This window comes from Coregonus clupeaformis, chromosome 5 (assembly GCF_020615455.1).
Source record: "Coregonus clupeaformis isolate EN_2021a chromosome 5, ASM2061545v1, whole genome shotgun sequence".
Taxonomy (NCBI): domain Eukaryota; kingdom Metazoa; phylum Chordata; class Actinopteri; order Salmoniformes; family Salmonidae; genus Coregonus; species Coregonus clupeaformis.
In genome coordinates this window covers 19,175,528-19,201,429 of record NC_059196.1, presented here as the reverse complement: position 1 = coordinate 19,201,429, position 25,902 = coordinate 19,175,528, and the positions used below count along the sequence as shown (strand labels likewise).

General features: G+C 42.8%; 2 protein-coding genes across 3 annotated transcripts in view; one reads left to right on the top strand and one right to left on the bottom strand.

Moving 5' to 3' along the window:
* Window positions 1–4,713, top strand: part of trmt9b (tRNA methyltransferase 9B) — a 41,477-nt gene extending 36,764 nt beyond the window's left edge. For both annotated transcript variants that reach the window (XM_041874313.1, XM_041874320.1), the window contains 2 exons: window positions 2,535–2,765; window positions 3,016–4,713. In XM_041874313.1, coding sequence (XP_041730247.1) covers window positions 2,535–2,765; window positions 3,016–3,758 — 974 coding nt within the window. In that variant the 3' untranslated portion in view covers window positions 3,759–4,713. The remainder of the gene's footprint in view (window positions 1–2,534; window positions 2,766–3,015) is intronic.
* An 808-nt stretch (window positions 4,714–5,521) lies between these two features.
* On the bottom strand, window positions 5,522–24,318 carry hdac12 (histone deacetylase 12). The gene is given in 7 exon segments (XM_045211438.1): window positions 5,522–5,618; window positions 5,820–5,901; window positions 5,904–5,984; window positions 8,849–8,968; window positions 22,424–22,544; window positions 22,546–22,575; window positions 24,256–24,318. Coding segments are annotated over 7 exon segments (594 nt in total).
* Window positions 24,319–25,902: the final 1,584 nt, after the last annotated feature.

Below are 25,902 nucleotides of genomic sequence, written 5' to 3'. Positions count from 1 at the left end.
GAAATCCTTTATCCAGTTGTACGTTCTTCCTCCTACCCCCATAATATCAAGCTTGATAAACATCCTCTCCTTCCACATCATATCATACACCTTCTCCACATCAGAAAAGACAGCTACAACAGTCTCCTTGTTCACCTGAGCCTTCCTGACTTCTGCTTCTAAGCAGAACACTGGGTCCATAGTTCCCCTACCCTTCCTGAACCCACTCTGATGTGGCGTTACTAGGCCTCTGCTCTCCAGGAAGTAAGTTAGCCTCTCCGTAATCATACGTTCCATAATCTTACATACATGTGATGTTAAAGCTGTTAGCCGATAGCTTGTTGGCCTCGTTGGGTCCTTCCCTGGCTTCCGGATTGGTACCACTACTGCCTCCTTCCAACTGCCTGGTAGTTTTCCCTCCTCCCACACTCTTGTACAACACCAATACCTTTTCCAGTGCCTCATCACTAAGATGGGCCAACATAACATAGCACACCTCATCTTTCCCAGGTGAAGTTAACCCAGCCTTACCTATTGCCCTTTTCATCTCTGCCATGGTAAATGGTGCATTCAACGCATCATTTACATCCTCCCTCCTATCCAGCACTCCAGGATGCTCCTCTCTCGTGTTCTCTCTCCCCCTTTGCCCCTCTGACAAATTTGCCGAGCTATGCACTTGGACAAACGCTTTGGCCATCATCTATGCCCTCTCCTGATCTGTTACTGCCACATCCTCCCCACTCATCAACACTGGATAATCCCACTCCCCTCTGACCCCACTCATCGTCTTAATCATCCCCCACACTTCTCCCACAGGTGTCGCCCTTCCAATGGTGTCACAGAACCGACGGCAACATGACCTCTTTGCCTGACGGATAGTTCTCCTCACCTGGGCCTGCTTATACTGAATCAGATGTTGGAAGTTATGCGTCCTTTTCAGGAACTGCGCAATCTCAAACAGCCTACTGTCACGCAGATTCACAGACTAGCAGCAAATAAACTTTAACAAAACGGAATCAGGAACTGAATGCCCACTCTCCATTGCTATTCAGTGCAGATCCAGCCTTCGTTACGCTCTGATCAATCAATCAAATGTATTTATAATGCCCTTTTTACATCAGCAGATGTTACAAAGTGCTATACAGAAACACAGCCTAAAACCTAAAACAGCAACCTTTTTTGCCTCCGTGAGTGAATCTGGGCCGGCGATAGGCTACTTTGTTTTATAGAGGAGCCGATATGCAATTCCCCAAAAATGTGAAGTGCCGGTACGGCGCTCTGGACAGCTCCGGCCCAAGTCAAGCACTGTGGTAGGGAGTGAATTGGGACCCAGTGTTAGACTAACGGGTCACTTGATTCAATTCAATTAAAAAAGCTTTGTATATCTAATTTACATTTGAAAATTGTCTTTGGCATGAGGCTCACATGCAACACATTAATTTATCAATTTCTCACTTTTAAATTCATGATATATAGCCATTGATTATTGATGAATTTAACGTATGCATGCCTCATGAGCTTAGTTCAACTGTCGTACCCCATCACCCCAAATATAAGCTTGTTTTACTCCATTGGTTGTAAATGTTGCAATTGTAATTTGTAAACAAACACTGTACAGCTTCAAAACATCGTTAAAAATAATGTTGATCTCATTTTTGGTCAGTCCTTGCAACCATAGCTCTGTCTATGAATTTGAGTGGTTACATTTCTCCAGCCCCTTCCCTCTGCTGTTTACCCCAAAAAAGTGGCTGGTGCCGTTTTGTTGTTTGAATCCCAAATTGCCCATTTTAACATACTCCCAACTGCCTCTGCTTGGGTGACATGTAGCTGTTCATGTTCAGTGCTTCACTTCAAATCAAAGTGTTTGAGTGACATGAATGAAATGTTGAAAACAAGGCGGGTTTCCTAAGTGACATGACATAAGCACTTCCTGGCACAGCACCCTCGTTGCCTCGGCAGCCAGGTTACCAAGATAACAAGGGTATGTTTGGGAAATAATGAATGGTTTTATTGCAAGGTAAAGTGGTGTCTAATTACCAATGCGTGAGTAGGCAGGATTTGGGTGCTCATTTGCCCTAGGACAGTATTAATAAACATAAACACTGGCCCTTCAGTGGTCTCGGGTGGTCGAACAGTTACTGCCGCTGCCTTCAGAGCACATGTATAGCGGCGTTGGTGTGGGTTCAAATCCAGCCCCATCAGCGTTGGGGTCAATTCAAATTGAAAGAAGTCAATTCAGGAAGTCATTTGAATTAAAAATTGACCAACAACTTTTGAAATAAATAAATACTTAGATGCCCCTTATGCTATTATTGAACTGGAATTTCAGTTTACTTTCTGAGTTGATTGCCTCAGTTTGAGTTGAACCAAGTCTGTAGTCTATGCTCTGTAGCCTTTGCTCTTGTCCCTCTTCACACTATCTCAATTCCCCCCCATTCAGAAAGATCTGTTGAACATGTGACAATACTGTAAAAGAAGCTCCAACGCCCACCACTTTCTCAGTTGCACTGCTGAACTTCAACTTTCTGACCCTCAAATGTTTTTTCTCCTACTAGTCATCCATCATTTGTCCACCAAAGAGCGTCGTATTCGAGCAATAAAGGAAATGGCGAGGACACTGCGTGTGGGCGGGCGCATCATGATTTACGTGTGGGCCATGGAGCAGACACGCCGTAAGTTTCAGAAGCAGGACATCTTCGTGCCCTGGAACCCCAACCCCCCGTCCCCCGCCATGGGCAGGGAGTGGCCCACACCCCGGAGGAGGGGCGCAGCACAGAGCATGAGCGGTAGGTAGCTGGTTAAGGAGGTGCTGGAAGGTTGCTGTTTCAAATTCCGGGCAGGGCAATATAAGAGATAAGCTGGCAATATCTGGAAGGCTGCTGTTTTGTGTTGTTGATCCCAGGTGCAGTCTCCTGCTGTTGTGCCCTTGATCAAGGCTTTTAACCCCTAAAATAGTGTTTGTGTGAATGTGTGTGCGTGCGCACGTGTGTGTGTGTTTGGACTAACCAAGTACGATTATTTTCTTACCTATCCAAGAATGCCTCTACAGTGACAACAAAGACAAGCACAGGAAGGTGAAAAGGACATCGTCCATGCTGGACGAAGAGGAAATAGCCTGCAGTCCCCAGCAGAGCCAGAGGCTGTGGTTCTTCTCACGCTCCCTGGACTCAGTCTTTGACTTTGGCAGCCTGTCCATCTCCAGGTCCACCTCCAGGGAACTCCTCAGCACCTTCTCCTCCCAGCTTGGGGAGGGGAGCAAGGTCGGCCGCAGACGCAGGGGAGCGGGCCTCATCAAGCAGGTGACCAGCCTCTTTTCTGGCTTATCCAGGAACAGCTCAGAGGAAGATGTCTTTGACTCGGTCACCGACTTAGCCAAGAGCCAGAGAGATCATGGGGTGTGCAGCAACGACAACCACTCCAACTCCACAGAGAAGACCAGTGTCTCTACGGCCTTGGTCCAGGAGTGTGGCTCTGTGGCCCTGCCTGACCTGGTCTCCTCCTACCAGAGGCAACACACAGAGGGACCAGGGCAGCCAGGGGAGAAGGAAGCAGGCCCACCAGGAGACCTCAAACAGGGACAGGACAGCAGTCTGAGCCCCCAGGACAGTGAAGGGGAGCCGGCGGCCGCCTCGTGTCTGCGCTATTACCACGTGTTCCGGGAGGGCGAGCTGGCGGAGCTGATCGAGAGCCACGTCGAGGAGCTCCACGTCCTTTACTCCTGCTTCGACCATGCCAACTGGTGCGTGGTGGCCGAGAAGGTCCAGGTTTGGAAGATATGACTTGGTTTTAACAAGTTTGATTTTATTTTTTATCGTGATTTATTCATATTGCGCCTCGATTTAAAAAAAAGACACTATTTTTTAAAGAGATGTTGAAGGTACTGTTCATATTCTTCAGGTGTTGTTTTAAGAGTTACTGTGTTTCGCAAATGAAAAGCACCTAATAAGCAGTATCCAGAGACCCAGTGGCAGGGTATACCTGGGCAGCGTCCCAAATGGCACCCTATTCCCAAGACTTCTATCCTCCGTTCCAATGCTGCTATCAATGGACCATCAATAACTATGAAAAATGTCTGCCAAGGAGTCAAGTCATTTCAGTTTTCCCCCTCTAGATTTTGCTCTTCTGTTTTTAGCCATAGAGGAAATTATGCCCCTTAGACTAACCATTGACCATTTATATTATATAGTGGTGGAATGGGTCTCTCATATGCAAATTCTGCCTGTATTTGTCTTCATATGTTCCGCAATATACAATAGGAACCAACCTTGCTGCAACATTCTGTGATGTGTTGGTATCCCTTTCTATGGGTCATGTTCTAAGGAGCCATGTGCTGTTATTAACGCTTAAGGCAAGTGCTATAATGTCAATGCTGTCTGTGTGATTTGGTGTTAATATTTTGTCCAGCTGAACAGGCGCACATCCTAGATGATACTGTGAAATGTTGCACTGTAGGTATGTTTCTGCTTGCTGAATATCAGTGGTTCGCATATGAATAGCTCTCGGAAAACTTGAAACATCTCTGTAGTCATTGAACCGGGGCGGTTGCATAAGCCTGTCAGTGCAGTGCAGCATGTATAGACCCACTGCTATGTTACTGGTGTAGAGATTGATATCTCACCTAGCCTATATTATTTTTGTCAAAAATGTTTTATGGTTGATTTTTAAGTGACATTTTTTAATAGAATTTGTCCGTGTATGTTTTTGTTTACCCCATCAATAAATAATTAGTATGAATCTCTTTTGTGAATGATTTATTGGTCCTAATTATAATCAAATGTTTATTCTACCAATGTTCTCAATTTCCTGATACACCAGGGATGCGGGTACAGAACAACATTTACTATCTGTCAGACAAAATTAGTAGACAACGCTACATAATAGTGTTAGTGCCATCCTATGGCATGCCAGGGAACTACATACATTACAGTTCGAGAGTGGAATGATACCAATGATGCACAATACCGTGCTGGCTTGGATATTTTCCTTTCACATTGTCCTTTCCAGTACGGTTTCAAGAGTCGGGATTCAATCCAAAACCGCACTATAGCGCGCGTGATATTTAAAGGTCATTTCTAATTGAGCCGATATTACCTTTTAAATTCAATCTTCACAAACACGGTAACATTGCCTTTGAAAGCTGTATTGTCTACAAGCGCGATCGGATTGAATCCCGGCCAAGGCTAGTGCAGTACTGGCTTGGCTCAGTTTGGCTCAGCTCAGTAGTGTGAAAAAGGGTTGAGTGAGGTAGCTAAACCTAGTCTCCATCATAACATGCAAGATTTTACCAAAATCAGTAGCATGTAAGAATGCTTTACGAAAACAAATGGCAATCTTTATATAGACTGTTTCCATTCAAGATCGTTTTCATTGTTGCAACAAAACTTGTTTAATGGATACTATTGATAGTTTAATATTAATGTTATTCACAAGTGATGCATCCGTTTAATGTAGCCCTGAAACACAAGATCTTAACGTGATTAAAACATCTTTGAGGTGCCATTCTTAGCGAAGTACAATATAATGTTTTTCATTGTATACGTCCTTACACTGAGAAACAAAACCAGTGAAGATGAATCCTCTCTGGGTTCTCTTGAGCCTCAGGTAAAACCATGGAGTTACATCCTCTGTTCTCTTCATACCTGAAAGGAAAGGAACAGTAGTTTAACCATTTGGACTCAGTGTCAGAGATATGCTCTGATACTTGTCTGGACTAGTGTCCGTCCTGGGTAGTGGACAGTAGAGTGTGTCTGAACTGAGTAGCTTCTCCGTGGACTAAACAATTCGTCACCCGAGTAGTAGACTAGTGTTTGACCTGGGTAGTGGACTAGCAGGCGTCTGACCTGGGTAGTGGACGAGAGTGTCTGACCTGAGTAGCTGCTCTGTGGATGATGGAGTGTCTGAGGGCCAGTTTGTGGATGTCTTGGAATAGTCTCCTATCACCGTGGCAACAGGAACACCTCTGTCCACCACTGTCTTTATCACGTACAGGTCCCTATTGTAAAGACCTGTCAAAGAAACGACAGCATTGAACACCAAGGGTGCATTCAGTTCATTAAATGACTACATCGGTGCATACAATTCTTCAACAGTCTGAGGTGTATTTGCTCCCGTTTGGTGGGTGTGGCCTGATCAATATACAGTGGGGAGAACAAGTATTTGATACACTGCCGATTTTGCAGGTTTTCCTACTTACAAAGCATGTAGAGGTCTGTAATTTTTATCATAGGTACACTTCAACTGTGAGAGACGGAATCTAAAACAAAAATCCAGAAAATCACATTGTATGATTTTTAAGTAATTAATTAGCATTTTATTGCATGACATAAGTATTTGATCACCTACCAACCAGTAAGAATTCCGGCTCTCACAGACCTGTTAGTTTTTCTTTAAGAAGCTGTCCTGTTCTCCACTCATTACCTGTATTAACTGCACCTGTTTGAACTCGTTACCTGTATAAAAGACACCTGTCCACACACTCAATCAAACAGACTCCAACCTCTCCACAATGGCCAAGACCAGAGAGCTGTGTAAGGACATCAGGGATAAAATTGTAGACCTGCACAAGGCTGGGATGGGCTACAGGATAATAGGCAAGCAGCTTGGTGAGAAGGCAACAACTGTTGGCGCAATTATTAGAAAATGGAAGAAGTTCAAGATGACGGTCAATCACCCTCGGTCTGGGGCACCATGCAAGATCTCACCTCGTGGGGCATCAATGATCATGAGGAAGGTGAGGGATCAGCCCAGAACTACACGGCAGGACCTAGTCAATGACCTGAAGAGAGCTGGGACCACAGTCTCAAAGAAAACCATGAGTAACACACTACGCCGTCATGGATTAAAATCCTGCAGCGCACGCAAGGTCCCCCTGCTCAAGCCAGCGCATGTCCAGGCCCGTCTGAAGTTTGCCAATGACCATCTGGATGATCCAGAGGAGGACTGGGAGAAGGTCATGTGGTCTGATGAGACAAAAATAGAGCTTTTTGGTCTAAACTCCACTCGCCGTGTTTGGAGGAAGAAGAAGGATGAGTACAACCCCAAGAACACCATCCCAACCATGAAGCATGGAGGTGGAAACATCATTCTTTGGGGATGCTTTTCTGCAAAGGGGACAGGACGACTGCACCGTATTGAGGGGAGGATGGATGGGGCCATGTATCGCGAGATCTTGGCCAACAACCTCCTTCCCTCAGTAAGAGCATTGAAGATGGGTCGTGGCTGGGTCTTCCAGCATGACAACGACCTGAAACACACAGCCAGGGCAACTAAGGAGTGGCTCCGTAAGAAGCATCTCAAGGTCCTGGAGTGACCTAGCCAGTCTCCAGACCTGAACCCAATAGAAAATCTTTGGAGGGAGCTGAAAGTCCGTATTGCCCAGCGACAGCCCCCGAAACCTGAAGGATCTGGAGAAGGTCTGTATGGAGGAGTGTGCCAAAATCCCTGCTGCAGTGTGTGCAAACCTGGTCAAGACCTACAGAAAACGTATGATCTCTGTAATTGCAAACAAAGGTTTCTGTACCAAATATTAAGTTCTGCTTTTCTGATGTATCAAATACTTATGTCATGCAATAAAATGCAAATTAATTACTTAAAAATCATACAATGTGATTTTCTGGATTTTTGTTTTAGATTCCGTCTCTCACAGTTGAAGTGTACCTATGATAAACATTACAGACCTCTACATGCTTTGTAAGTAGGAAAACCTGCAAAATTGGCAGTGTATCAAATACTTGTTCTCCCCACTGTAGGTGTGACCATTTGAAATCACAAAACTTATGCAGCACTCCGTAGGGACACAATCGCACTCTGGGTGTCCATAATCACAACATTCTTCTAGTGGTTGTTCAGAACAGCAATGTTTCCGTTAAATTAAATGTTGCACACCATTGTGCATTGTCTATATTTATTTAGTTTGATCTAACTTAGTGTTTCCAGGTCCTGGGAACCCAAGTGGGTGCACATCTTTATTCTTGGTTTTATCCTAGTGTAACCGGTGTGAAATGGCTAGCTAGTTAGCGGTGCGCGCTAGTAGCGTTTTTATCGGTGACGTCACTCGCTCTGAGACCTTGAAGTAGTTGTTTCCCTTGCTCTGCAAGGGCCGTGGATTTTGTGGAGCGATAGGTAACGATGCTTCATGGGAGGCAGTTGTGTTGCAAAGGTCCCTCGTTCAAGCCCAAGTTGGGGCGAGGAGAGGGACTGTTACATTGATGCTGTTGACCCGGATCACTCAGTTGGGCTCTGCCCGGTTGCTGGGGAGAAGGAGGAGGTCAAAGGTGAGTGTAACTGGTGTGAAATGGCTAATTGATTAGTTGAATCAAGTGTGATTGTGCTAGTGTAGCTGGGGATCTGTGAAATTCACTCCTCAGCCTGAAGTGTTGCCCCTTGCGCCATTGAAGAAGGGCTTTTTTAATAGCACGATGGGTTGGAACGCTTCAGGAGGGCGGTCACGTGTGTTTGCGAGGCACAGGTCCGTCGTTCGAGTCTTGGTATGAGCTGAATCAGGGGAAAGAGGTACTTGCTAAGCAAGCAGCGAGACGTCCTTTACAATGGTGGCGCTAGACTCGGATCTACGCTCAGCTCAATTGCTGGGGTCGCTGTGGAGTGAGTTTGGGGGGTGAATGTAGCAGATGGGGATCTGTGAAACTCACTCCTCAGCCTGAAGTATCGGCCCTTATGCCATTGAAGAAGGCCTTTTCTAATGGCGCAATGGGTTGGAACGCTTCAGGAGGGCAGTCACGTGTTTGCGAGGCAGAGGTCCTGAGTTCTAGTCTCGGTATGAGCTTGACCGTGACATCCTTTACACTAGGGTAAAAACTAAAACGTGCATGCCTTGGTGTCCCCAGGATTGGGAAACACTGATCTAACTCACCCTGGACAGTCAGCCGCAGCTTCCCCAGCTCGTCATCCCAGTGAGGGTTGACTCCAGCATCGTACAGAACCAGGTCTGGACGAAACGTCTCTAGCAGCCACCAGAGAAGGTGGGTTTAAACTAGCCCACAAAACAAACAATAACTTTGTGTTTATCAGTAGAACATTAGCATGTCTGAATTACATTTCTACCTCACAGGAGACACAGTTGATAAAAACATCAGAAAGTACACTGAACAAAAATATAAACGCAACATGTAAAGTGTTGGTCCCATGTTTCATGAGCTGAAATAAAAGATCCCAGAAATTTTCAATGCGCACAAAAAGCTTATTTCTCTCAAATTTGTTTATATCCTTGTTAGTGAGCATTTCTCCTTTGCCAAGATAATCCATCCACTTGACAGGTGTGGCATATCGAGAAGCTGATAAACCGCATGATCTTTATACAGGTGCTGGGACAAATAAAAGGCCACTCTAAAATGTGCAGTTTTGTCACACAACAAAATGCCACAGATGTCTCAAGTTTTGAGGGAGTGTGCTGTCGTATATGATGAATGTTGGTCGTCCTTGCTGATGAACAAAAGGGAGTCTGCTCATACTGAACATTGATCATAAGGTTTATTCAGATCATAAGCTTCAGCATGAGTAACAGGTGACATGACACCAGGAGAGCAGTGTCCTCCAATTCTAATGTCTGCTCTAACGTCTCATCGTTTAACCCCTATTTATAAACACTGATGCCCCCTCTTCTGGCCAATCACCAGTCTCCCCTGTCTACAACCCACCTCCTGTCTGTGATATGTGGTATTACACCTAAAACATTCCCTCTTGATACTACCATAAACAACATTCTATTTCTTCATGAAAAACATTTAACAAAGACATAATCTTCAGATACCATATTCCCCCCTTTCGAGACGAACTAAACGTCTCGAAACCAAACAGAATAGGATTATGACTAGTAACAACTTATCTTATTGAATATCTTTAACCTTAAACCAAACCATTCTCCTCTAGAGTGTAAATACCTTTCTTATGAAATATGAATAACTGTTGATGAAGTGTGAACACATTACTATGAATTATGAATAAATCTTTATGGAGTGTGAGAGCGAAAAACCTGTCCAGCAGCCATCCATCCATATCAATCAAGACAGTAAAATTCTCTCACGGTCCCTCTGCCCCAGGCAACCACCGTCGGTACTCCAGATAACCTCATTAACCATGTAAATACATTTGAAACTATGATGCCATTAAATACACATGTTTCCCCTGCAAACAAAATCCTATCCAGAAACATCCACTCTCAGGCTGGTCAACCCATAGGACCTGAAAGGGAATCTCTCCCTGCTTAAACCTTCTGTCCCTAAACCCCATCGAAATAAACAAAAGCATCTAAGATCCTCATCTGCATTCAATAACATCAAACATCATTCTACTAAAATCAATACCTAAGAATATGACACAATTATGTATTACACATCCAATATGTCTATATTTCATTGCTGACACTGGAATGTAGTTCACTACACTTCATCTCCCTCCGTAGTCCCCTCCTCCAATGGACTTGTTGATGATGGAATCAGTCACACCCTCCTTGTTTCATCTCCTCCAGTCATATTGTCCCTTCATATTGTCTTTGTTTCACATGTTCCCCCAAATGCTTCTGGAATGACAAGAAAATAAACGACCAAACAGTATCCTTTGCAAAACAACCACTTTCAAATTAAACCTCCATTTCACCTAAGAATTTAAAAAATGATACATAAATGATGCTTAAAAAATGATACATAAATGATGCATGAATCACATTATCCATTCCCCCCTTTGATTCATAAATCATACTAAAAATCATACTAATATTGAAAAAACAATTTGAAAAATCATCAAATAATCCAAAATGATATTTATCCCTCAGTTCCACTTGTCCATCTTTATCCAGATCAGGAACAGTCCACACCGGCATCTGAGTGTTGTCTCCAGGCACCACTTCTCCAACCTATCTCAATCTCATAACTTTCTCAAAAGTCAGTACAAACATCACCCAGTGTTATCAAAGCTTAAACTAGAATCTGACCCATCACTGCCCCTACTGGACCTAACTGATCTTGCAACCAAGACTTCGCTGACCATCCAGCTTTCTCAGATCTCCCAAAAGCATCCCTTATATTCTTCAAAGCATCTATAACACTCGTGATATTATCGGAACTATCTGGAATCAAAGTATAACAATCATCCCCCGTCAGATTCATAGCCAAACATAATCCACCTTGTTTTGCCAAAATATAATCAAGAGCCATGTCATGTTTCAACAACGTCAGTCTGTGACTTCTTTGAGCATTTGACAGAAGGTTAAACCCTCTTATTGTTTCATTCGCAAGCCCTGCAACGTATATGTAATATTATCAATATGATCTGCTAAGAATGTTACACCATACCATGGAAAGAGACCAAGTCCCCACTTCTCTCCCAGACTTATTCTCCAATGGTAGGCTTCAAGATTATTAAATTTAGCCATGTCTCGTTTAACCCTATTCTCAACAGTAGTGTCAGATTGATCTGGGGTCGGTGCTACTCCTCTTCTTATTGTAAAAACCTCATATGGAAGTTTCAACGTTGACATGTAACAACATCCTTTCCATCCATGGGGTAAGAATATATAGGCTTTATCACCACACACCCACCAAATATCTCTAAAATTCCCAATAGTTACATTGATAGGGAAATATTGATTTCTCCCTATCACAGTCCTGCCCTTCTTACTACCTGATATATAAAAAGTAACCTATTATTTGTCATTACTACCCTTAAGGTCATACTTATCCAAATTTATCATACAACATCACACTGATCTTCCCATAAACATACCCCTTACCTCATATGTTTTATTAGAACAAAAACAACTTTTATCCCTCAATATTTCACCTGAATACTTCAGGTTTCCACTGTTACCTGACTTTACATCTAACAATTCCCATAGGGTAATCCATTTACCCAAGAACACTTAAACCCTACTGTTCTGACAACTACATTATTTTATCGGTCAATGACTGTTGCCGATACCACAGTTATGACAAAGCATAACCCTGACCCAGACCCGCTAGAGGCTGCGCAACCGTCCAACACGTCTTGGGCTGGCATCCCCAACAGACATCAACCCTCAAGATTCCTCACCGATTCTTACAAAATCATTTACTGGAACCAAATATTCCTACCTGCCTATCTATCTCTAATTTTCACAACAGAAGAACAAGCGGCACTGCAGATACCTCTTCCCGTCTGTCATCAAAATCAAAGACCTCATCCTATAGCTCCATGATGAATCTATCTTCTCCATTTCAGATTAATCTATATTGTTTCTATCTGCCCTCCTATTTTCCATAACCTCCTGAGTCCCTCTTGCTACCTCTAATTTCAGAAAAGTTGTCGTCATCCTTCCTACATTTGCTATTACCATCGTATCATTAATCCCTTCCCAAAGGTACCATTAACGTTGTTGATTTAGTTGATGAATTAAAACCCTTAATTCCCTCTAGTGGGAAACTACCAACATCCTATTCGATTATTCCCTGTTGGAGTGACTACTGTAATAAACTTATCCTTAACTCCCTCTGTGACTGTGGAAAGTTTTACAGACTTCAAATCTTCCATTATTAGCATCACTTTACGAATTACATAGCCCTTTAACCAATAATTCTTAACCAAAACAAATTTTATTGCTTTCACTAGATAAGTACACATATTCTCCCTGATATTTATCTGTAACCTTACGCAAAATAATCCCTTATTTGACTAAGTGCAACAGCTTCTACTTCTGATCCTGCTAACAATACTTATTCTCCCTAATTATCTCTCTCTCTCTCTCTGTGAAAGAAACGTCATCATCCTAAATGGCATATTATAATTATTATTCTCCTACCCCTCATAACAGTATTTTCCCCCTATAATTGATGCTGGACCCTTAATCAAATGCGCTATATTTATGGCTTTAATAACTATCAATGTTGAAAGAGTTAAATTACTTCTACCTGTTATTTTAATAGACTCACGTGTTGATGTCATTATTGTTACTACCTCATCCCTAGTTTTCCCCTAAGCCCTGAACTCTTTCCTTGTACTTCCATCCATCACCCCTAGTGTCACTTTTTCCCCAAATCTCAGTTCTACCTCTAAACTTTAAACCTTTGATTACACAAAATACACCTATAATGACATTGATCTCCCTGCTGGAAACTGTAAATATAGATACTCAATCACCCTCAAATCATTCAGCAACACATACTTTCTCAATGCATCTGCTCCTAACCGATTTAAACTCCTACCATATCTTCCCACTAAACTTTAAAATGTCCTTCCTCACTGTTCTCTCTCTGTCTTACTACTAACTTTGAAACTTAGCTTACTGTCTCAGAGTCCCTTCAACCTAGCCTACCCCTAACTTATTTTAATCTAATCTTTTTCTCTCATAACATTTAAAACCTTTTCCCCTGATCTATTGACAAAATCTCTTACCACCAAATTTTGGGAATATGTGATTGGGAAAGTTCCCCACCTGCTTCTGACTCATTACACACAGACTTGGCAAAACCGACTAAACACCTTTTAGCCTAACCTCAAATCTCTTAGTGTAAGAATGTAACCCAACATAACAGTCACCCCTATTAAGTTTTTTCAGACAGATTGTCTAACAGGCAATCTAATACATTATCATCCTTCCTATGATATTTATCTTTTAAGCAAATGATTCCCCAAAAACCCTACTTCTTAAAATAGTCTACCAGACAGTCAGTCGTCTAGTGTGCATCTTATTGTACGCTTCAATTCTCTTCCCAACACTACAATAACAGTATCTTCTAATATTAGTACTTGAAGAGTAAGTACTACCTCAAATCCCTATCCTAATTAGTTATCAATTAGTTTATTTTACAGAGTGATATGTTTAACCTCTTTAGACTGAACCCAGATAAGTTTTCCCCTATTCACTATCACTTCTAATGGCCGGTGGTTTCAACTGTTAACTATTTCCTCTTCTTCTCTAATCGATGCTCTCAGCAGTGCACCCCTTCCGGATATTCTCGGCACTCTAGAATATTTAGTGTTCACCTGAAGCACAGGTGATCTTCACTTGCTCCTTAATCTTCCTCTGTTTCTTCTTCTCCAATTCTGTGTCTGTCCAGAAACTGACAGTCGATATGGAACATCTGGTCCCCCCTTGGCGGGTACAATTGCCTTTGATATTGTTCAGTTAAAGCTGTAACAGTGATTGTTGATTTGATTCACTCTGATTCTTCATAACCAACACTTATTTTCTTCTTCTCCACCACCAGTTATAAGTTGTATTTGATAGAGTTTTCTTCGTCCGGTTCTTCTCGTTGTGGACCTATCAGTATTCTTCAAAAGGTTATCTTCTAAGTTCTGTTCTTGAAATATCATCTTCCATCATCTTCTTACTTTTCTTCTGTGCCAGTCCTTGTAGGACAAACTCCTCTTGAAAATAAAGCACCTTTAATCTCCAAATCTTCATCACTTTCTTCATCAGAACTCGAATCTCTTGTCCCCTTCTTCGTTCAACTTTAATCAGAGATTAAATCTCGTGTACCCTTCTTCGTTTCTCTCTTGCCAACTTCCTTCTGATCACAGAGTCACCTCCCCCCATGCATGACCTCTCTCAATCACTCTCATCGTCATCATCCTCATCTCCTTAAGTTCCCAGACATCTCGGTTTTCTTCCGTCTTCTGGATTCATCTTCATCGTTGTTTCTGCTCGTATTCGTCTTCATCTCTGATGCCATAATCACCCTGCTGGATGATGTCTTTCTGCTGAATCCATATGTGAAAAAGGTGTACTAACTTCTGCCATTAGTCTCTCCTAACACTACTCTAACCCTACTTTGATTAAAAAATGACTATTTTAATCAATTTTCCCCTATATCAAGCCCTTTATATTCCTTTATTGTGAACTATCCTATTTTAGACTTATATAAGTTATATAGACTTCCCCCCTAAAATTCTTAATATAACCTAAACAAATCCATTAACCATCCTGAATAATTAACCCCAATTCCTATTCCTATGTCACCAATATCAATTAGTGTTGGCTATCTTACCACAACCCATCAAATGCAAGTAAATGAAGTTAGTAAACTTCATACTACAATACCCATAAACAAAGCCTTTAACCCCTTGCTCTAACCCCTAATTATCATAAATTTAAAGAATCATGTCAGTACCTGATTTCCAATCGAACTGTAATCCAGCCCAGTGATGCACATAGCCTCCAAAATGTAACTTTTATTGAAATAGAATTTGCCAAGCCCCTTGTAAAATCGTCATAACATCACATATCCTGTTAGGGAAAGATCTTGTAACCATAATCAGTACCAAAACCTTTTTGACTTGATCCTCTGCCACGTGACGTGATCACTTCCTGTATCTCCTCGCTCCTCTCACTTAGCGTTCCTCTCATATGACAGAAGAACAAAGACACAACATAACATTTTAGTCGTTAATGCAGTCACTGAGTATTTCCAACCATTCAATATTCGTTTGTTCTACATGATTCCCTGTAAGACTTTAACTCAGGACTAATTATAGATCACCCAAAAACCTTTTGCTTTCAATCCGTCATTTAATTATTTAATTCAATCTATTATAATCCGTTATCCTATATTTAATTTATAAATTCAATAGGCTACAAAACAAGTTTCATCTTTAACCAATATTCGTGTTAAACTCTCCCTGTGCCTATTTGTTCCGTCGTCTGTGTTCCTCTGTCTCCCCCTGCCCCTGCAGTTTAACCAATGTGTTGTTTTGCAGAATCCCACGCATGCGCAAATATCATTTTAAAATTAAACGCATCCCCATACATTTACTAAATAGATCGCTCCAAACCATTTCATTTAATTTTAATCGTCTTATTTTAATTAATTATACTCCGTCAACATATATTTGATCTATAAATGTACTACATCTCGCCAAATAGTTTAACGTTCACATAACAGTTACTTTAACGATTTTAAAAGATTCATGTCCAACTTTCCTCCTCGATAGCTATTAAACCCCTGCAAAGAAACCCCAAAGACCTCTGACCTTAAGCCACCATTTTGTTTTGGAGGCTCAGCGCCACCTCATGTCGTAGTTTTTAGCCCCGTAAAATCACACGCACATGCGCACAACCCCTTAAGCCCATGCTGACCACACAATAGACCGATAGCATTACGCTACAGCGTCACTATTTTATACGTTATACTCACACAATTACACATAACAGAGCTCACATTTGCGTAGAACTTTCAGTTCCATCACATACAAACAAGTTTAAGAGGCTTTAATCCATCGCAGTGGACCTCTAAGGTTCAGATTATCCTGTAGCACGCAACACAATTAGCCTTTAGCATTAGCCTTTCGCTAACTGCGGCCTACAACATGTAACAAAACCCAGCATTGCGTTCCTTTAATTGAGTACTGTTTCGTTTGCCCTAAATTTATTCTGCCGTGGGTAAGGCTATTTAAGTGAGCGATCCTCCCCAATGCAAATATCCCGTCGGACAGAAGTTGAGCAAGCCATCCCCAATAAATTTCCAACCAAACCCCAGTCCCAGACTGACCTGAAACTCCTAGTGCGTTCCAGGGTTTATGGCCCACCCTGTTGGTCGCCCCGTTCGTAACGAGGGCTTATCTAAACCTGCAATGCTCTAAAAATGTATACATATCTTGGCCCCGACTGTTCTTGACTTACTATTCAAGCAACACATCTCTATAAACAATTTTTAAAATTTGTATTATGATTAGCCAGACCCCAGTCATCAGCAAAAACACCACCTAAGGCACAGTCATAAGGGTACATTCCTCCAGTGTACACAAGCAGGAACAAAACCAACAACTTAGCTGTGTTTGGTCGGGTCATGACTCCAAACCAAAGTTAGCTTGAGTTAGCTCGGCGACTCCAAATGCAGCAAAGAAGGATTGCATCATCCCTCCTGGCTGGCTCGCCATTATGTCGTATATGATGAATGTTGGTCGTCCTTGCTGATGAACAAAAGGGAGTCTGCTCATACTGAACATTGATCATAAGGTTTATTCAGATCATAAGCTTCAGCATGAGTAACAGGTGACATGACACCAGGAGAGCAGTGTCCTCCAATTCTAATGTCTGCTCTAACGTCTCATCGTTTAACCCCTATTTATAAACACTGATGCCCCCTCTTCTGGCCAATCACCAGTCTCCCCTGTCTACAACCCACCTCCTGTCTGTGATATGTGGTATTACACCTAAAACATTCCCTCTTGATACTACCATAAACAACATTCTATTTCTTCATGAAAAACATTTAACAAAGACATAATCTTCAGATACCATAGTGCAATTGGCAAGCTGACTGCAGGAATGTCCACTAGAGCTGTTGCCTGAGAATTTAATGTTAATTTCTCTACCATAAGCCACCTCCAACGTTGTTTTAGAGAATTTGGCAGTACGTCCAACTGGCCTCACAACAAGCAGACCACGTGTATGGCATTGTGTGGGCGAGAGGTTTGCTGATGTCAACGTTGTGAACAGAGTGCCCCATGGTGGGGGTGGGGTTATGGTATGGCCAGGCGTCATAAGCTATGGACAATGAACACAATTGCATTTTATCGATGGCAATTTGAATGCAGAGATACCGTGACGAGATCCTGAGGCCCATTGTCGTGTCATTCATCCGCCGCCATCACCTCATGTTCCAGCATGATAATGTACGGCCCCATGTCGCAAGGATCTATACATAATTCCTGGAAGCTGAAAATGTCCCAGTTTTTCCATGGCCTGCATACTCACCAGACATGTCACCCATTGAGCATGTTTGGGATGCTCTGGATTAACGCGTATGACAGCATGTTCCAGTTCCTGCCAATATCCAGCAACTTCACACAGCCATAGAAGAGGAGTGGGACAACATTGCACAGGCCACAACCAACAGCCTGATCAACACTATGCGAAGGAGATGTGTTGCGCTGGATGATGGTCACACCAGATACTGACTGGTTTTCTGATCCACGCCCCTACCTTTTTAAAAAAGGTATACTACATGACCAAAGGTACAGTGGGGAAAAAATATTTTGTGGCTGCATATGTATTTAGTCAGCCACAAATTGTGCAAGTTCTCCCACTTAAAAAGATGAGAGAGGCCTGTAATTTTCATCATAGGGACACGTCAACTATGACAGACAAATTGAGAAAAGAAAATCCAGAAAATCACATTGTAGGATTTTTTATGAATTTATTTGCAAATTATGGTGGAAAATAAGTATTTGGTCACCTACAAACAAGCAAGATTTCTGGCTCTCACAGACCTGTAACTTCTTCTTTAAGATGCTCCTCTGTCCTCCACTCGTTACCTGTATTAATGGCACCTGTTTGAACTTGTTATCAGTATAAAAGACACCTGTCCACAACCTCAAACAGTCACACTCCAAACTCCACTATGGCCAAGACCAAAGAGCTGTCAAAGGACATCAGAAACAAAATTGTACACCTGCACCAGGCTGGGAAGACTGAATCTGCAATAGGTAAGCAGCTTGGTTTGAAGAAATCAACTGTGGGAGCAATTATTAGGAAATGGAAGACATACAAGACCACTGATAATCTCCCTCGATCTGGGGCTCCACACAAGATCTCACCCTGTGGGGTCAAAATGATCACAAGAACGGTGAGCAAAAATCCCAGAACCACACGGGGGGACCTAGTGAATGACCTGCAGAGAGCTGGGACCAAAGTAACAAAGCCTACCATCAGTAACACACTACGCCGCCAGGGACTCAAATCCTGCAGTGCCAGACGTGTCCCCCTGCATAAGCCAGTACATGTCCAGGCCCGTCTGAAGTTTGCTAGAGTGCATTTGGATGATCCAGAAGAGGATTGGGAGAATGTCAGATGAAACCAAAATATAACTTTTTGGTAAAAACTCAACTTGTCGTGTTTGGAGGACAAAGAATGCTGAGTTGCATCCAAAGAACACCATACCTACTGTGAAGCATGGGGGTGGAAACATCATGCTTTGGGGCTGTTTTTCTGCAAAGGGACCAGGACGACTGATCCGTGTAAAGGAAAGAATGAATGGGGCCATGTATCGTGAGATTTTGAGTGAAAACCTCCTTCCATCAGCAAGGGCATTGAAGATGAAACGTGGCTGGGTCTTTCAGCATGACAATGATCCCAAACACACCGCCCGGGCAACGAAGGAGTGGCTTCGTAAGAAGCATTTCAAGGTCCTGGAGTGGCCTAGCCAGTCTCCAGATCTCAACCCCATAGAAAATCTTTGGAGGGAGTTGAAAGTCTGTGTTGTCCAGCGACAGCCCCAAAACATCACTGCTCTAGAGGAGATCTGCATGGAGGAATGGGCCAAAATACCAGCAACAGTGTGTGAAAACCTTGTGAAGACTTACAGAAAACGTTTGACCTGTGTCATTGCCAACAAAGGGTATATAACAAAGTATTGAGAAACTTTTGTTATTGACCAAATACTTATTTTCCACCATACTTTGCAAATAAATTCATAAAAAATCCTACAATGTGATTTTCTGGATTTTTTTTCCTCATTTTGTCTGTCATAGTTGACGTGTACCTATGATGAAAATGACAGGTCTCTCTCATCTTTTTAAGTGGGAGAACTTGCACAATTCGTGGCTGACTAAATACTTTTTTTCCCCACTGTATGTGGACACCTGCTTGTCGAACCTCTCAATCCAAAATCATGGGCATTCATATGGAATTGGTCCCCCCCTTTGCTGCTATAAAAGCCTACACTCTTCTGGGAAGGCTTTTCACTAAATGTTGGAATATTGCTGCGGGGACTTGCTTCCATTCAGCCACGAGCATTAGTGAGGTTGGGCACTGATGTTGTGCGATTAGGCCTGGCTCACATTCGGCGTTCCAATTCATCCCAATGGTGTTCGATGGGGTTGAGGTCAGGGCTCTGTGCAGGCCAGTCAAGTTCTTCCACACCGATCCCGACAAACCATTTCTGTATGGAACCCGCTTTGTGTACAGGGGCATTGTCATGCTGAAACAAGAAAGGGTCTTCCCCAAACTGTTGCCACAAAGTTGGAAGCACAGAATCGTCTAGAATGTATGCTGTGGTGTTAAGATTTCTCTTCACTGGAACTAAGGGGCCTAGCCCAAACCATGGAAAAACAGCCCCATACTATTATTCCTCCTCCACCAAACTTTACAAATGGCACTATGCATTGGGGCAGGTAGCGTTCTCCTGGCATCTGTAAAACCCAGATTCATCCGTCGGACTGCCAGATGGTGAAGCGTGATTCATCACTCCAGAGAACGCGTTTCCACTGCTCCAGAGTCCAATAGCGGCGAGCTTTACACCACTCCAGCCGACGCTTGGTATTGCGCATGGTGATCTAAGGCTTGTGTGCGGCTACTCGGCCATGGAAACCCATTTCATGAAGTTCCCGACGAACAGTTATTGTGCTGACGTTGCTTCCAGAGGCAGTTTGGAACTCGGTAGTGAGTGTTGCAACCGAGGACAGACAATTTTTACGCGCTACGTGCTTCAGCACTCGGCGGTCTCGTTCTGTGAGCTTGTGTGGCCTACCACTTCGCGGCTGAGCCGTTGTTGCTCCTAGACGTTTCCACTTCACAATAACAGCACTTACAGTTGACCTGGGCAGCTCTAGCAGGGCAGGAATTTGACGAACTGATTTGTTGGAAAGGTAGCATCCTAAGACGGTGCCACGTTGAAAGTCACTGAGCTCTTCAGTAAGGCCATTCTACTACCAATGTTTGTCTATGGAGATTGCATGGCGGTGTGCTCGATTTTATATACCTGTCAGCAATGGGTGTGGCTGAAGTAGCTGAATCCACTAATTTGAAGGGGTGGCCACATACTTTTGTATATATAGTGTATACAGTGGGGAGAACAAGTATTTGATACACTGCCGATTTTGCAGGTTTTCCTACTTACAAAGCATGTAGAGGTCTGTAATTTTTATCATAGGTACACTTCAAATGTGAGAGACGGAATCTAAAACAAAAATCCAGAAAATCACATTGTATGATTTTTAAGTAATTAATTTGCATTTTATTGCATGACATAAGTATTTGATCACCTACCAACCAGTAAGAATTCCGGCTCTCACAGACCTGTTAGTTTTTCTTTAAGAAGCCCTCCTGTTCTCCACTCATTACCTGTATTAACTGCACCTGTTTGAACTCATTACCTGTATAAAAGACACCTGTCCACACACTCAATCAAACAGACTCCAACCTCTCCACAATGGCCAAGACCAGAGAGCTTGCTATGAATATGGGACCAAATATGGGACCAAATACTTAACTTTTTACTACGTTAATACACATTAATTTATCCCAATACTTCTGGTCCCCTAAAATGGGGGGGAGACTATGTACAAAAGTGCTGTAATTTGGGTGAACAGTTTAGAAAGCTGACAGTCTGCACTTTAACCACATTGTCATTGTATCATTTCAAATCCAAAGTGCTGGAGTACAGAGCCAAAACAACAAAAAACGTCACTGTCCCAGTCCTTTGGGAGCTCACTGTAGGTCAACTTTGAGCACCTCTTATCTCCTGAATGTTTTAGCATTCAGGTCCAGAAAGTCACTTTGACCACTTCTAACATGGGCAAACGTATGGAACATTTCATTCAAATCGAAAGGGTTGCGGTCAAAAAGTGATTGAATTCAAATGGAACGACCTAGGTACTAACTAACCTGCAGACAGGTACTGACCAGTAGAGAGGTACTAAGTAACCTGTAGACACTCAGGTACTGCTAACTAACCTGTAGAAGGGATACTGACCTGGAGAGTGGTACTAACTAACCTGTAGACAGGTACTGACCTGTAGACAGGTACTGACCTGTAGACAGGTACTGACCTGTAGAGAGGTACTGACCTGTAGAGAGGTACTGACCTGTAGAGAGGTACTGACCTGTAGAGAGGTACTGACCTGGAGAGTGGTACTAACTAACCTGTAGACAGGTACTGACCTGTAGAGAGGTACTGACCTGTAGAGAGGTACTGACCTGTAGACAGGTACTGACCTGTAGACAGGTACTGACCTGTAGACAGGTACTGACCTGTAGAGAGGTACTGACCTGTAGACAGGTACTGACCTGTAGAGAGGTACTGACCTGTAGAGAGGTACTGACCTGTAGAGAGGTACTGACCTGTAGACAGGTACTGACCTGTAGAGAGGTACTGACCTGTAGACAGGTACTGACCTGTAGAGAGGTACTGACCTGTAGACAGGTACTGACCTGTAGAGAGGTACTGACCTGTAGAGAGGTACTGACCTGTAGAGAGGTACTGACCTGTAGAGAGGTACTGACCTGTAGACAGGTACTGACCTGTAGACAGGTACTGACCTGTAGACAGGTACTGACCTGTAGAGAGGTACTGACCTGTAGAGAGGTACTGACCTGTAGACAGGTACTGACCTGTAGAGAGGTACTGACCTGTAGAGAGGTACTGACCTGTAGAGAGGTACTGACCTGTAGACAGGTACTGACCTGTAGACAGGTACTGACCTGTAGAGAGGTACTGACCTGTAGACAGGTACTGACCTGTAGAGAGGTACTCCTTGTCCTCCATCCCATCCTCCACACTCATGTCCAAGTCACTCTGCTGTTTACGCACCGGGAAGTTTCTCCCACAATGCACTGAGAACGTGAAAAACATCTGGCTCGTCTTTGAAGATGGAAACAGTGCCGTCTCCCTGACGAATCAACAAGACCATTGTGTGAGAACTTAAAAAGACAATGATCCAATCAAGACATATAAAGAGTCATCCATGTACTGTAAGTAGTGCTAGGAGAAATTCCATTCCGGACCTAATCCTTTTAACTGGTACTTTCTGTTCTCCACTGCCAAGATTTTGATATAGTACTCACTACCTTCTCAAAAACTTTTTTAACCCTTTAAAGCCCGGTGTGACATGTCTTTAAACACCTGGAAAGTGTCATGCGATCAAGACATAAAAGGAAACCATTATCTTCAAGAAGAGATCCTAATAAACACTTTTAGCACCATCTGGTGGCTGATCTTTGTAATTACAATGTTGGAGATTGGCGCTGAAAATGGTGGACATCACCAATTGTAAACACGCAAATTCTGCTCCTCCGAATGCTCTCGTATGTTGTCAAAAATATGAGTTTCTGAAATGTAATGCATGCAAAATGCTCATAAGATGTCCTGAGACGCCTGAGTACATTTTCAAATAAAAATATAGTATAGTCACTTTAAATATTCGTGACGGAGATGCGACATTGGCCATTAAGGTATGCAAACCATACATTTGCATAGATTTTTTTGTATATCAAAATGTTTCTTATTTGGGGTTTCCTTGGGCAGTCCTAATCACTGCTTAATTTGTAATGCAAGGAAAACTAGGTCCTGATTTCTAAGGGTTAACCTAGCAGGTGCTTTGCTGCTACCGCCAGGTCGTTGAGGAGACTGATCCGAAGCTGGGGAAAGCATGGTGGGTTCCTCCAGTCGTGCTGCATGCTAGCCCTCTCTGTAAAGCAATTTCTGCTGCTAGCACAGTGCCACCTGGAAGGTGTGTGTGTGGTGGGGGGGATACATATTTATTGTAGTCTTTCAGGCTATGTGTTAACTGTAAGGGTGCCACATTTGAAAGTCCCCTTATGATAAATAATAATATCACAGGAGGTTCATGGCACCTTAATTGGGGAGGATGGGCTTGTGGTAATGGCTGGAGTGGAATCAGTGGAATGGTTTCCATGTGTTTGATGCCATTCCATTTTGTCCGTTCCAGCCATTATTCCAGCAGCCTCCACTGGATGATATTATTTTTCAGACAGTCCAATTGATGAATGTTCATCTAACCTGCTTGAGCATACCTGTTTCATATCTGCAGCGTCGCACTGACCTCACTCCACGGAAAGCCTGTCCTCCTCTACTCTTTCTCATCGATCTGGCCATTTATGAAGTTGTTCAGGTATTATTCTGTGCACACAGTTTAAAAGATTCTGGGAGGCAATTGCAGGGGCTCATACCTTTGGAGAAAAATCCACAATATAAGGACTGTCATAGCTGAGCAAAGATCAACAATCCTCCCATATGTCACTGACTGGCCCAATATCTCTCTTTCCTTCCGAAGTGTGCAGTTGTTCACTACGTCCCACCAATCTAAAAGCATTGGATTGTTGAGGCATGTGTTAGTGGGAGTTTCCACTATATTTCTTCTACCAGTAATGTCCTTTCAGTGAAGGGAAGTGAACAAGTGCACTCTTGGGGAGGAAGGAGAGATAATTGGGACATAGCCCTTCTAGCCCATGCCTCCACCAAGACTATCCTTTTAGATTTGAGGGAAGTAGTGAACAAATGTACATTTCAGGAAAAATGAGATATTATTGGGACAAACACAGTGTCTTACCTGTTGGTCTTTGATGACTTGGTCCTTGATAAGGAAGTCTAGTACTCTGGGAAATTTCCCCATGGGAAATCTGTGGTTGGGTGGCAGCTCGCACACATACTTGCTGTGATGTACTATTGGAAGGCCTATTGTATAATGGCTAATCGATGAATAAATATATATGCATTATCAATCATCTTCTTTAATGCAATGCATTAGGGCAGTGTTTTCCATCTCTGGTCCTGGCTAGCTGCAGGGTGTGCAGGCCTTTTTTTGATCCAAGTTATCATAATGTTATTTTTGGGCTGGAATAAAAACCTGCACAGTAGCTCTCCAGGACGAGAGTTGGCGAACCCTGTATTGGAGTATGGTGCATGTGCAAGAGGAAAGACCAAGCTTCTGTCAGACACGAGGTAATACTTACCATAAATATTGCATGCTACGTTACATTTGCTACAGAATTGCAAAGTTCAATATAGACTGTGAATGAACCAAACAATAATGAATCATGTAAACTCTTAAGCTGGCCCTTATGAAAAAAGATTGCAATCAGAGTGCAGTATATATGATGCAAATAGTTCGTCCAAAAATATCTTTTTTTACTGTAGTAATTTTGCCGTGTAACTGCAATTACAGTGCAATTATTCTGCAATTACTGTGTCCACAATACCACAGTCAACTGCAGTTACTACACTTTTACTGCAGTTTCAAAACTGCAATCTTTTTTTGTAAGGGGGGTGGACACTACACGACTTTCAAAATCCTAACATCGTTGAGCCTCTTACATTAAACGACTCTTAGTTTTTGTGTGTTGCCAACGTTGTGGTGCGCACACTAATCGATGTGGCACAGACGGTGGTCACACACTATAAGATTCTTCACTTGGTCGTGAGGATTCTCAATACCATGCTGTCTCGCGAAATCAATAATGTGATTCGATTTAACGTAGCTACGAGCTGTGGCTCAGAGCAGCCTCATAAACGTTCAGTCAGACATTCACGCTTGCCATAAAGTTGAAATATCTAGCCAACATTTTGAATTGAATAACATTGCTTGTGAACTTCAGAGCTGTAACGATTTGACACTTTGGCTTTGGTTGAAGGCAAGTACAAATGCATACTATACTGAACAAAAATATAAATGTAACATGCAACAATTTCAAAGATTTGACTGAGTTACAGTTCATATAAGGAAATCAGTCAATTGAAATAAATTCATTAGGCCCTAATCTATGGATTTCACATGACTGGGCAGAAGTTCAGCCATGGGTGGGCCTTGGAGGGCATAGGCTCTCCCACTGGGGAGCCAGGCCCAGCCAATCAGAATGAGTTTCCCCACAAAAGGGCTTTATTACAGACAGAAATACCCATTGGACACATTGGACCGAAACTTTACATGTTGCTTTAATATGTTTGTTCAGTATAGTAGTAGTCATAGCACCTGCTCGAGAGTCTACACATTCTGGGTGATGTGAAACAATGTCATCTCACTCATTGGCTATTGCTGATCACTGTTCTCAAAACTTGTCATTGCACATCTCACACTACAAGAGCATGGCGATTTTGTGCCGATAAAATCCAACCTGTTTAAAAATATCGGGACGTTTGGGACTGCTCAAAGATTAGATCCGTAGCCCTCAGATAGCTATTTTTGACCCTCTCACATTAA